At 41.0% G+C, this 14,488-nt stretch overlaps 1 protein-coding gene across 1 annotated transcript in view; it reads right to left on the reverse strand.

Moving 5' to 3' along the window:
• LOC139657863 (protein kinase C-binding protein NELL1-like) overlaps positions 1-14,488 on the reverse strand; it is a 183,801-nt gene that overhangs the window by 12,359 nt on the left and 156,954 nt on the right. The window contains exon 14 of the mRNA XM_071535810.1: positions 13,769-13,894. Coding sequence (XP_071391911.1) covers positions 13,769-13,894 — 126 coding nt within the window. The remainder of the gene's footprint in view (positions 1-13,768; positions 13,895-14,488) is intronic.

The raw sequence follows: 14,488 nt of genomic DNA on the forward strand, positions 1-14,488 counted from the left end.
AACAGGTGGTTAGACGCTAATGCTTTGGGTAGAGCAGCGGAACAGGCGGCCAATCAGGAGCCTGTTTGATACAGAGCCGTTGTTTTGCTTTGATTTGATTGGCTCACAGTCACAGAGGGTATACGGTGGCCAGCAGGGACAAAGTTTGAGAACAGGCAAAGACCAGAGGCTAGAAGTTAACCGGAATTTGAATGTTTAAGAAAGAAAGTTTAAGACGGGGGAAGCGGGGGAAGGGGCGTCACCGTGACTACATCTCAACAAGTCATGTGACTTCAACACCTCATGCCATGTGCTTGTCATGTGACTTTTTGTGTGTATTTATTTGCCAGAGTTACTTCCTGTTGCACTCATTCCAACTGATCACGGTGTTGGGATGAACACCGAAACGTCTTGTTTTATACTTTTTAGTCCAGTGTTTTAAAATAAATCCTTTTTAAATCATCTCAGAAAGTTAACGCCCATGTGGCAGGTGACTCTTATTGATTTATGCACCAAAGACAAATTCTACCGCCGCGTGGTGCTTGGCGGGTCGTAATTTTGGACGCTGCCTTCAAACTCTCCATGTTTACAACCTCCTTCCATTCTCCTTTGTCAGCCTTTCCCCTGGCTCCTCCTGGGATCAAAGTCAAAGCCCTAGCAGAGACAGTATTAGATATGGAGACAGCGCACTCTATCAGTTATGAATGGGAAAATCCATAAAGATGGCGGCCTCTACAATGTAAAACGTGTCGTCAGCGAAAGCGTTATGATTTGTGTGCAAGTCATAAAGAAAATCCGCCAGTTATACTTTCAGGTTCACTCAGCTGCAGAACTTGACAACTGATGCAAGTTTGGCGCAACATCAACCGTCTCTGCCGGCAACCGTTTTATTAATACATTTGAAATAATTATATAATTTGATACAGAGCTGTTGTTTTGCTTTGGTTTGATTGGCTCACGGTCAGAGAGAGCGTACGGTGGCCAGCAGGGACAAAGGTTTGAAAACAGGCAAAGACCAAAGGCTGAAGTTAACTGAGGAATTTGGTAACACTTTCTATTAAGCCAGTGTCTATAATACATTATAATCATACTTATAACACATTATAATGCCATCATAATGCATTATAAGTGTAGTTATAATCATGCATAGACAGTTATAATGTTTTATAACATTATAAACACATTACTTACAATCTGTTATAAAGCTTTTTCATTACCACTTAAATGAAAAAGCTTTATAACAGATTATGAGTAATGTTATAAAACATTATAACTGTCTATGCATGATTATAACTATACTTATAATGCATTATGATGACATTATAATGTGTTATAAGTATGATTATAATGTATTATAGACACGGGCTTCATAGAAAGTGTTACCAGGAATTCAAATGTTATCGTCTCAAAAAGTTAGTGACTCTTATTGATTTATCCACCAAAGACATATTTTACTGGTGTTTGGTGTTTGGCAGGTTGGACTCCGCCTTCAGACTCGCCATGTTTACAACCTCTTTCCCTTCTCCTTCATCAGCCTTTCCCCTGGAATCAAACATGCTTCACGTCCCCCTCTCCCCGTCCATCTTCCGGCCCGAACACTGTCATCTGTGTTTTGAGGTGTGGAGGATCAACCTAATAAATTTTGGCATTTTTATAGAGTCTATTATAATCGGATGGGACACGTGTGTCATAGGAGATAATAGGAATATCAGTTCAGTCAGACAACTCGCGTATTGTGTGTGAGCGTTTTACACAGAAAAAAATTGAAATACATATTTTATTTTGGCGTCAAGGCTCTGCTTCACATCACTCCCTGCGAAATGCCATTTACGTAAAAGGCAGCTGAGAGTGAGAGCAGGGAGAGATCAGTTGAAATTAGCATTAAACAACCAAAATCCCTTATTGACATCCATAACTCATTATAGACTGATGCCTATTAATACACAGAGAAGTTTTGCTCTCACTTCAAAACACAGAACCAGGCTCACAAGGCTTAATCCAAATCTTCTCCAGAGCAGATGTCATAAATATGTGAGTCAGGAAGATGCCAGGACATGGCTGTGTTTCTGTTGTTTAAACTAAAAAAACTAAAACTACAACTTGAGACACGATCGCTAAAAACCTGAAACGCATGTATCAAATCCCGAAACCAAGTCTGCAAAAATACAAGCACATCTTCTGCTTTTCACTCAGTTTGCAATTCTAAATCACACTTTTTTGCAAAACATTAATTTGGAAAAGGCTAAACTTGATTTACCACTTTGATTTAGCACTATACGCATTAAATCTCCTTTGTGTGCGCTAACTCTGTGTCTATGGGGATATCCAAAATATCCAGCAGCGTTACTTGGATCACTGACACTTTTCTGTCATAACAGATACATAACAGAGTTTAACATTTTTAGTCTGTGAGCCGAGAACGATAATCAACCCCATATACGTTAATTAATGTCTACTAGATATTAATTAATAGAGCTTTTTAATTTATTTTATCTCCCCAGTGTTTCGTGTAGTGTATTTTATTGTTGTTACACCATTTTCCACCATGTTTTGCCTTGCTGTCTATTATCACAGTGCAAACATCATTAGTGATGTAAAATCTGCATAAAATCGGTCTTTTCTGTCTGTTTTCGGTGTCTTTGCCGCAGCAGCGAAAACACAACTCGAGACTTTTCTTCGTCAGCAGGCTTCAAAAACCTAACAGCAGAGATGGACTCACTCTGTATTAGGGCGTCTATGAGTAAAACCAACACTTCATGATTCACTTTTACTTTGCATAGTAAATTTCTAAAGCATATCCTCCTCTCTTAAGCTCCAGCCGTCGCCTCGCTCACGAACATCAAGCAGAACACCGCGGTAATGTGAAATTTAATGGTCAGTGACAGGCCCATAAAAAAGAACAGAGCACGGCAGTATTTTTGGAGGTTTTTTTTTTTTTTTTTTTTGCATACGCAGAGTCGTCATGCTCGCTCTCTGTCTCGGCCTTGCTGCTGCTCACCTTGACGTGATGTGAACTCAGCAGAGATTTGTCCCGAGGAAAGGAAAAAAAAAAAAAAAAAAAAAGTATTGACTGCCTGTCATAGCATTTAGCTTGGAGGACACGGATTTCCATAAAAGTAGTTGGGAGCAAATTTCTGATTTCTCTGCGATAATCCAGCCAGGAGTTCAGGGGGCGGGGTTCCATTCTGACCCGCTGCTCAATTAATCCCACTTTACACAGCTGCCTCTGTGCTGCTGAAAATCTTAAAATTCAGAGAGTTTATTATATTCTGATGACTTTTTATGTAGAAAAGAAAGATGAAATATAGTACACTTTTCCTAGCATGCCCACGATCCCAGGCCTCTTCTGCTCTTTGTGGTGACAGACTTCATTTGACTTTGACATCTTTGCTCCACACGGAAATCAACTGGACAAACTCAAGACCAGAGGTGGAAAGTAACTAAGTACTTTTACTCAAATACTGTACTTAAGTACAATCTTGAGGTACTTGTACTTTACTTGAGTATTACCATTTTATGCTACTTTATACTTCTACTCCACTACATTTCAGAGGGAAATATTGTGCTTTTTACTCCACTACCTTTATTTGATAACTTAAGTTACTAGTTACTTTGCAGATTCAGATTATTAATACAAAATATAATCAACTAATAAATTGTGATGCATTATTATAGATTACTGTAAGCTACCCAGCAGTATATAAAGTAGTGGAAATCAGCCCCACCTTTTCCAGCTGCAACATTAAAGTGCTGGGCATTTATTTGAGAAGGATTACACAGGGCCCCCTCTCATTAATATTAATAACGATTGTGCATGTAGCATGAACCATGTCTCTCAGTTTAACTTTCAGCCGTTCTCTGCTAGTGATGTATTTGAAGCATTACAAGCCATTGATACCAGGAGTTCAACAGGAGAAGATAAATTGGATCCTTTTTTTCTAAGAGTATCCGCTCCACTTATTACAGAGCAATTAACACATATATTTAATCTTTCTATCACAACAGGAATATTTCCTAGTGTTTGGAAATCAGCCCATATAACTCCATTACATAAAGGAGGTGATAGAAATGATCTAGATAATTACAGACCAATCTCCAAATTATCTTGTCTAGCAAAAATCCTGGAATCTTTGGTAAATAACCAACCCAAGGCATTTCTTTCAAGTCACTCTGTATTAAGTACGCACCAATCTGGATTTAGAGCTAACCACAGCACTATTTCAGCTATTACATTAGTTACAAATAATATAGTTTCCGCTCTAGACATTAAGAAACACTGTGCTGCCCTTTTTATAGATCTGTCAAAAGCATTTGATACAGTTGATCGTCCTTTGCTCTTGCAAAGGTTATGCAGTATTGGCTTTGATGGAAAGGCTTGTGATTGGTTTCAGAGTTATTTGTTTGAGAGACTTCAGTGTGTAAAGTCGGGAAGTGTCCAGTCTGAGTTCTTGCCAGCAACAAAAGGTGTTCCACAAGGTTCAATTTTGGGTCCTGTCCTCTTCACCATTTATATAAATGATATTGTCTCTTCATTGAGTGGCTGTCAGGTCCATCTTTATGCTGATGACACCATTGTATATTGTATTGCTGATTCTGTACAACTAGCCATTGAGAACCTGCAGCTTTCCTTTAATGCTCTGCAAGATGCTCTTATCAATCTTAAACTGGTACTTAATGCAAATAAAACAAAATTCATGCTGTTTACTAGAGCCAGAAATATTGATCACAATTGTATGCATATATCCACTGCGAATGGATCTAACATTGCGAGAGTTACTGAATATAAATATCTTGGCATCTGGCTTGATGAGAAATTTATATATTTAAATACCATATAGACAATCTGGTTAGCAAACTGCGTCAAAAAATTGGCTTCTTTTACAGAAACAGAACCAGCTTCCCTATGAATAGCAGAAAGAGGATTGTTGAGGCAGTCTTCCTATCAGTGTTGGATTATGGGGATGTAATTTACAGAAATGCTGCTCTTTCCACCCTTAAACCCCTAGACACGGTTTATCATTCTGCCCTCAGATTTATTACTGGTGATAGCTATGGTACTCACCATTGTATCCTGTATGATAAGGTGGGTTGGTCTTCTCTGGCAGAGAGGCGTAATAAACATTGGTATTTGTTTATATATAAAGCCCTCGTTGGAAAGCTACCACCCTACATTTCAATGTTGTTGGACTGGAACCTTGGACCCTATCAAACTCGCTCAAATGTCTTGCTTATGCTTAAGGTCCCCCAAGCACGGTCTAAATTTGGACAATCAGCCTTTTATTTTAGTGCTCCAAATTCCTGGAATGATCTTCAACACACACTAAAAATCAATACTCTACTAACCTATGGACAATTTAAAACCATGATCACAAACCTCCCTGCCTCAATGTGTAACTGTTTTAATTGATTTTCTTTATTGTCATCTATGTCTTGTCCTATTTATTTAATACTTTGAACTTGTTTGTAACTTGAAATCATTGTAAATGAGGGCAACCTCAATGGTTATTCGAGTTTAAATAAAGGTTTGAAATGAAATGCTTACACATTAATGCATCAATAATTATAATTCAATAATATAATATATACTGTATTATTCAGAAATGGGCCATTCTGCATAATAAGTACTTTTACTTTTGTTGCTTTAAGTACATTTTGATGCTAAACTTTTGTACTTTTACTTAAGTAACATTTTGAATGGAGGACTTTTACTTGTAACAGAGTATTTTTATACTGTGGTATTTCTACTTTTACTTAAGTAAAAGATCTGAGTACTTCTTCCACCACTGCTCAAGACAAACACCTCTCCCTTTAAGACTTTTAGGCAGAAAGGTGAACTCCTCCTTCCGCGATGACTGAAATTTGCAGCTTTATTTCTTTCTCTTCAAACTTCTTTTTCGAAGTATACTCTACACGCGTTTGGCTCCAACCAATCACTGAGCTAATACCGTAACCATAGAGACTACATTTTGTGAGTAATGTATTTTGTTGACTGTTCGGAAACAGCGGTGACAGTACTGGGACTGGAGTTTTTGTCAGTGGTGATTCAATCCAAAAACGATTTGACTAAATCTCACATTCTGCCCACGATTTGATTTGATTCAATTAATTCCGACACTTACAAAAAGTATAATAACTCTACAAATGCAATTTCTAAAAAGTAACTTAACTGATTTAGTTGGAAATAATTAAACATATGTAAAGCTTACACCACTTACTGGTTCAAAGCATCACATTTATTTTCAACATACATTTTCAACAGCTCAGCGTGTCTATAGTAGTGGTTCTCAACGTGGGGTCCGGGGACCACCAGGGGTCCTTGAGGGGGTTCCAGGGGGTCCCCAGCAAATTGATCAATTGTTAAACTTCAGCATTATGTAATTTACAAGAAGTTAAGACAATTAGAGAATGTAGAAGAATGATCATTTTGATCATAGTTTGACTATTGTCTCTACAATACAGATAGTCACAAATTTATATATATTAAATATATTCTCAGATTTGGGTCCGAGAGCCAAAATCTTATTAAATGGGAGTCCGTGGCCCTAACGTGGACTAAATTAGGGGTCCTTAATATGAAAAAGGTTGAGAATCACATGGTCTATAGTATATTTTCAGCAACTCTTTCTGGCCTACATCCTTTCCACCTTCTGCTTCACAAAACACCTTCATGCAATATTAATCACTATTAGTCAATCCCAACTTGTCAAATCGATGCAGTTTGTTTTTGTGTTACTATAAATTAGCAAAATTTGATATTTGATCCACACTGGGAGAGAGGCATGGGAATCAGGAGTGGGAGAAAATCAAGTGGGTTTACAAGCCGCTGAGGCAGAGCCCTGGAGACCGAAACATTTTTATTAATAACACAAAAGCACTTAAGACCTGACACTGTTAAACAGGAGGAATTCTCATTAAATTACAAATATGTTCAGGTATTTACATCGTGAATTACAACCACTTGGTCGGTGGCATTAGTGTTCAGCCTGGTTTACAGTCTACAGTACCTGACTTCACAATTCATATCCTCTCTGTGTTGCAGTGACGGCAACGAACCGGCAAAGATAACGCAATTCATTTACTACCCGGTGAAATATACAGCTCAAGGCGATGGGGGAAGATGCTTAGGCGGCAATTCACATTAATGAAAGCTCGTTCTATTAATGCGGTCTGTCAGTAAACATCCATCCCATCGCCACGGCGCGTATTTGTTTTCTGTGTGTGTGTGTGTGTGTGTGTGTTCAGCTTGGGGAAGCAGGAAGGCTATGCATCAAAGCAGGAGAGCGCACGGCCGAAATAAGCGGCGTAATGCGAGGATAGACATCACTTCGTATATCAAATCTTTATGGAGAGGCTAAATATAACAGTAGATTCTCAAAGCCAATTACAAATGGATGAGAGGGAGAGGCCTAAGAAGGAAAAAAAAAAAAAAGTTAGCTTGCGACTCTCTCCCTAACTGTGTTTGATGGGCTTTTCTAAAATTGGCTGGTGCCGAGCCAGCCCGACAGTGTGACCTCCATTTTGAAGAGTTAATGTATACAGGGGAGGGTTGCCAAGGTTTTCCAGTCCCGTCACACCTGAGCTCCACATTCATTACATGTATAATTGGAATTGGATTTGATTAAATTTTCATTAAACATATAAAGTGTCTGGGGGGGGGGTGGGGGGGATACAGTCTTTTCCAACGCTAGAATTTGGTAGAATAAACGGACCAACTGTTGCATTAAATTAGCGGCAGCTCGAATTGCAGTCTTCTGGCCGGCCATACAGCGGAGCATATAGCCAGAGCGTACTGTCTATGGATAGCGAGTTGCTACGAAGTCCTGGGAATTGAACATTATTGACTGGCGAGGCGCTCAGCAGGATAGAAGAGAAATATACAGCGAAGGATCTAAGGGGGCGGGTTGTTTTGCAGCTGCTGCCTGCTTAAAAGGTTAGCGAACCATAAGCAAACACTTAAATCTGCTCGGTTCAATCAATACAGTTAAGATACCACACTGTGTTTATGCTGGCTAAAGTAATAAAAAGGCCGTGGTAAGTGGAAAGACTAATGATGCTAATTACAGCAGTCCGTACATCACAGCTCTTGAGTCCTCAGACAGAAATGAACGAGCGGCAGAAAAGCGGCCGGGGCGGACACCGGACTCTCTTACCGGTTAAATCGAGGTTTCGCCCGATTTTCACCCGACCGGTCACACTGTGTGTAAAGCCAAAAAGCTTGTTATGGATTAGGAGTTCATTTCAAAATGGTTATACAACACTTTTATCTCCAGGCCGGAGCGGAAACCTGCTGCTGGAGCACATTTGCAGGACGAGGGGCCAAAAAGGAAGGAGGAAGGACCTTAAACCTCTCTTTGAATCTCCAATCTCTGCAAGTCTTATCTGCGGCTGCTTAACACAGAAAACAATTCCTCCGAAAAAGCCAGAGATAATAAGATAAGTACACAGTGGGAGTCAGACAGCCATTTCCACAATTACCTATGGCAGCCAACTATTATCCACCAACACACAGAGTCAGAGATCATAATGACCTTCCACAGGGGAAATCACTTCAGCTTTCTGCTTGCACTGCACCATAAAGACTAAGAGCAAACACACTTGTATCATCTACACTTCGGGAAACTGGCATCTTATCTGAACAGCCAAGTCATAATCTGCAACATTTTCATATGAATAAATGTCCGTTTTGCTACTCTGCATCGCCAGTTGATAGAATAGTTATTCAACCTAACATCAGGGCATCCGATTCCGGACAGCATATGACTCAAAAAATCACAATCATATACCAATATATTTCATCCTGTACTGTTTTCACTGAAGATTCTCATAAATTAACAATCCTCCATCTGTCTTTTTTTAAAGTTTAATATCGCTTTTAGCTTAACTTGTAACTGATTTTCTTCCAGTCCCTGCAAATGGATGATAGCGCACCTATTTTTGAGATTCAAAATTCGTATCCAATTCCGGACACTTACTTTCGTCCGTGTTGGTGTATTCATATACTCGATATTAACCCTTTATTCACCCTTCCTGTTCCTTCACAATGTTACAGATACTTGTAAGAAGTGCAGGATATGTACTCAAAGCTCTTATTTTTCCATTTATCAGCCAATACCGATTCTCTACATGAAGTAACTGTCGCCCAAAGTGGGATTTAAGGCTTCCCGCTTCTTGTTCTTGACTAAGTTCGTAACTTAGTGTTTTATATGCTTAAATGTGTATAGATATTTATGAAATTTGATACCTAGCTTCTGAAATGTGTATGAATTTACGTCACTTAGCTTTCGGTTGGGAACTAAACACAGGAAATTATACGCATGACCGAGTGTCCGGAATTGAATACAATTCCGTTACATCCTGGGGCCAGTTGCATAAAGATAGACCTGGTCTTAGACTTAAATGTGACCTTACGTCAAACTTGCTATGGACATTTATATTTACCTGTTCCTACTACCTCTTGTTTGCTGTAGATCTCTAATGGCTTGTTTCTGTCTCTAAAGACTCTCTCTCTTCTTCAGGCTCTTTCCAAAAACCAAAGATTTGCCGTCTTTTATGAAACAGCTTCAGTATTTAAACTTCCCACTCTGACAGTTAGGCCGACTCGTTGCCATAGCAACAAAGTTCTTAACTCAAGATTAGCCAGGGGGGAAGGTGGCTAACTTTCCTACCTCAGAATAAATCAGTCGTAATATTTAAGTAACAGAGAGGTTTAATTCGCCTAGTCCAACCTGAGAATCTAAGACCAGTCCAAGGCTTAGACTAGTCTTAAACTAGTCTAAAGCTTTATGCAACCGGCCCCGATTCATGAACACTTTACTTTTCCATTGTCGGTTCTAAACAGCCGGTGTCTGGTAGCTCTTTCCTTGGAAAAATCCTCTGCCGCACAAGAAGTTTGTTTGGAATAAACAGCAGAAGAAGAACTGGGGAGTTAGCATGAGCAGCGATAGCCACTATGGCTGAACAGATAAAGAAAAGAGAAACTCAAACTGCAGCAACAGGAAATCCAAGCTCCGCCCACACACTGTTTGATACAAATAAAATAAAACAATAAAACAGGATTTTGCGGATTAGCACATTAAATATGAATCATGTAAACATAATCAAATCGCTGAGTACGAATAGATATTTTGAACAACATACAGGACATAAAATCACCCCGGACGATGTTGAATTGTGAGCTGTTTTTTTTGACAAGGGGGTTTTAGAGCCTCGTGCTTCCTGCCACCTCTCCCCCTCTCCTCCTCCCTCCATCCATCCCTCCCTCGTTCCCTCGGAGCTGCCCTGCCTGCCTCCGTAGAGGTGAAATCAAGTGGAACCACAATTACCGCAGCCTCCTATTGTTTACAGGGCACCGTCTTCACAAAGGACAGGCTCCACCGCCAGGGAGATGGAGGGAGAGAGAGAGAGAGAGAGAGAGAGAGAGAGATCAGCACGAGGACACGAGTGCCTTCCGATGCAAACGGCGACACGTTGTGTAAGGACAACGCTGCAGTAGGTGTCACTCTATTCCTCGGAGGGGAAAGATGTTCAGCCGGTGATATTAAAGTAAACGCAGACCGTACAGTGCCCACGGTGGTGTAAGGTAAGGTCTGTGGGTGGATGAAGAGCTCTCTGATGTAGATAGAGCTGAGGACACACACACACACACACACAAACACACACACACACACACACACATATAGCACTCTGAGGGGACGACTGCATCATCGCCATCAGTGGCTTTTATCAAGCGCCGCCTGCAGTCTTTGTGTTCCTGTTTATCTCGGTTCGGCCTGATTTTCACCCATTTATTCCACTTCCTTACATCTGAGTAAGCTTATTATGATTAATGACCTTGTTTGGAAGCTCCTCGGCTCCACGCGCCAAAGCGAATTTCAGCGACTCGACTATTTGGTCTGAATAGCTGCTGAAGTCCCAAGGTAAAAACTTTCTCTGCACCAATCGCCTGATAGACCGGTCCAAGGCCTTGCGCATTTCTCTGTATAATCACAAACTGGTTTCCACTGCGCCTGTGTGTGTGTGCATGTGTGTGTGTGTGTGTGTGTGTGCGTCCTACTTAAAGCAATGACAATATCATTAACAAAAGCCTTTCCGGTCCTCAGACACAACGAGGAATAACAATACAGATTTGAGAGCAAAACACCAATTACAGAAGAGAGGAAGCTAATGTGGAATCATGTTAGCATTGTGAAATATGAGCAGTCGCCACCCTGCGCCGTGAATGCTAATTCCCCTTTATATTCAGGCAGAGGATCTGAAAACCCTCCAGGAAGAGAGAGGGGAAAAGAAGAAGCGGGAGGAGAAGGAGGAGGAGAAGGAAAAGAAGGAGAAGCAGGAGAGAGAGAGAGAGAGAGAGAGAGAGGATTTATCTTTCCCAGCAGATGCAGAAAGTGTTCCTTGGGCTCAGAGACAGCAGCCAGGACAGTTTACAAGCAGCAAAATGGATTGATTGTCCATGGAACCCCCGTTCCCGCATGGCTGCCAACTCTGAGCTAATTAAAGAACACTTCTCCAGAGGAACAGTGAGTGGCAACCGAACGCGTCCCACTCACTCGCGAGAAAAAAACGCGGCCGCTCTGGATATACCTTCAGAGAGAAACATACGACAATATGTTACTATGTAAAGCGGCTATGTCAAGAGAGGTGCCGCTGTATCTGTGCGCTAGCTAGAGACGCGCGCAGCAGCTAAACATAGGCATGGCATTTGCATTGTGTTGTTGAAAGTGGGTGAGAAGTTGGTATGAGTGTTTCTGTTCTGCCCTGACATTCAGCTCCGACGCTGAGAAGGTCAAGAACGGGTAGAAAGCAGGATGTTTCTAATCTGCATTTGCCAGAGACAAGTGACGAGCCAATCAAACGAAAAAAAAAAGAAAAAGCCCAATGGTTATAATCACTCGTTGTTGTTGTTGATCACTCGCTGATTCCCTCCAACCTTCAAAAGACTCAGGCTGAGGGTATTCATCAATCAATCTGCATGCTATTTGCTGCAACCCTCTAATCTGAGACAGACGGAAAATATCTTCTAACAGCAGTGAGTCACAGCTGATAGGATGCCAGCAGTGTCCGACACGCTCAGGAGTCACCGCGGGGCTGGCATGAGTCAGCGTGAGAATAGTAGCCAATGAAAATTCGGTACAAATTCAACAAAAAGAAAGACAAAAAGAGAGGAGGACACTGGAGCTGACTTCAGTCTTCTTATCCTTAGCATCCTTGACCCTATGCACGACAGAAATGGGGATGAATCTGGTGAAACTTCGTGATGCATGTCGGCTCTGTGTTCTGCTGTTTTACCAAAAAATACACCAATGGGCCTGAAGGGGGTGCTGTAATTAAAGGTCAGATCACATAAAAATAGAAAAGGTGGGAAAAATAGAAAAAAAAATAAATAGAAAAGGTGGGAAACCGTAAAGTAGGCTAGTTGTTTTGTGCATTATACCGGTTCCCACCTTTCCTACATTTTTTTTATTTCTTGTTTCTATTTTTCCCACCTTTTTTATTTATTTTTATGTTCTCTGACCGATTGGGAACCGATCTTTCCACCGTCTTTTTTATTTGGATTCCAGAATTTGATCTCAAACATTTCAGACAACACTGGTCCGATTTTTATGAGACTTGGCAGGATGATGCATTTTGGCGCTGTGATCTGGTGTTTAAAAACTTGATTGAAACTGATTGGCCTCATGGAGGTGCTGTAATTAAAGGGCAAAATTTCCAACTTTGAGAGGCCAGAAATGCTACACCATGAATCTGACTGACATGAAACTTGCTGTGCAAATACAGCTTCCCTTGCAAATTACACTAATTGGCTTAATGAGGGTGCTATAATTAAAGGTCAGAATTTGAAATGGGATTTCTCAGACACCACTGGTCTGATTTCAGCAAAACGTGAAGAGATGATGCATGCTGGGAGTGTGTTCTGCCGCTTGATAACATTACACTGATTGACCTGCTGGGGCGGTATAGTTAAAAGGGTCAAATTTCTAATTTTGAAAGGCGATAGCTGCTAGAACTTTCTGAATCTGCATGGTGATTCATAGCGGTCTGGTCAGTCTATCCTCCACTGATCCACTGACGTAATTTCTTGCCCCAGCCGATTGGTTGATGTTTGTCACTTATCAAAATCTTTGACCAATCGCAGTAGCAAAGCAGATTGATGTAATCTGGAAACGTCTCAGAGCAACAACAATCATGTCAGAGTTCACTTCCCAGCTTTCAAACAGCTGATTGTTCCTGTTTTAATTTTATTTATTATTTAAGTTTTTTAAGGAATGATGAAATCCCTAAATCTAGCTTCCAATCATCCAGTTCCTTTGCCGGCGCTGCCATGTTGGTCGTTGTTGTTGCTCTGTAACAGTGTCATAAGTAGGTTTGTCCCGCCTACATCGACCATCCAATCAGGTTTGTCAGACAGTATCTGTCCGAAATAACTGCCGGTGGATAGGCTAATCCCATTGGGGAAAGACTGAGATTCATGGGCGCTGGACACCAGGCTAGAGGGATGACGCATCCTGATTGGCCCAAAGAGTGCTTGCATCATTCATAAGGGATGACATGTTTACCTATTTCTGTTTCTTTACTTGTGACTGTAAAGTAGACTGTGAAGTAGACTTTTTTTGGCAGGTCATTGGATCAACTGACCCCTCCTATCAGACCTCCTATATCCACCTATCAGACACTGCAGCTCAGGAACACACTGTGCCCATTGTGTCTGTGTGTGTGTGTGTGTGCGTATGGCAGTTTGTGTGTTTGCCATCATGTCAGTAAGGAGCCAGCAGCGTGCGTGTGGACGTACCGGTGCAGGAGTATTCGTCCACTCTGATGAAGCCAGGCAGGCAGTCACAGCGGTGGCTGCCTGGCAGGTTGACACACGCCGTGTTGGACTGGCAGTAGTGCATCTGGGTGGTACACTCATCGATATCTGAGGACAAACAAAGCAGGTACAGTGGATTAATAACTCCCTGACGGTGCTGTAAAGGCAGTGACAGACAGGGAGACTCCTCAGGTGACTGATGAGCTCAGCGAATTGTCTCTGCACTTTGGACTCTTTGGGCCTCTCCTTGTTGTCTGCTGGGAGAGTTACCCATCTGTTGTCCCTAAAAATTACCTCAACTCAACAGTAACCCAGACCCAAGTAGGGCTGGGCGATATGGTTGAAATCAATATCACGATAATCATAAAGATTTTTATGGTTCATGTAATATGGTTCATGTATGCAAAATCACGTTAAATAATCGAATGGATATTCATCTCATTGAACCGAATGGTAATGTTAGGTGTGGTGTCAAACAAAACTGAAATTTTCAAATAATATTCCTACCATACCTCATTTTATCAGAGTTTTTTAAAGTAAAATTTGCTTGTCATCATCAATTCAGACAGCAGAAATGTGTGTCATGGTATCAAAATATCTTCACATCATCACGATATGATTCCACTGGAAGACGATGAACGATAATATTGAATTATCGCCCAGCCCTAGACCCAAGTGCCGGACTTTTCCGGTAAAGGGAGC

Source organism: Centroberyx affinis, unplaced genomic scaffold, assembly GCF_046629955.1.
Source record: "Centroberyx affinis isolate AG114_WGS23_722 - 3 ecotype Tasmania unplaced genomic scaffold, CSIRO-AGI_Caff_v1 ptg002767l_1, whole genome shotgun sequence".
Taxonomy (NCBI): Eukaryota; Metazoa; Chordata; class Actinopteri; order Beryciformes; family Berycidae; genus Centroberyx; species Centroberyx affinis.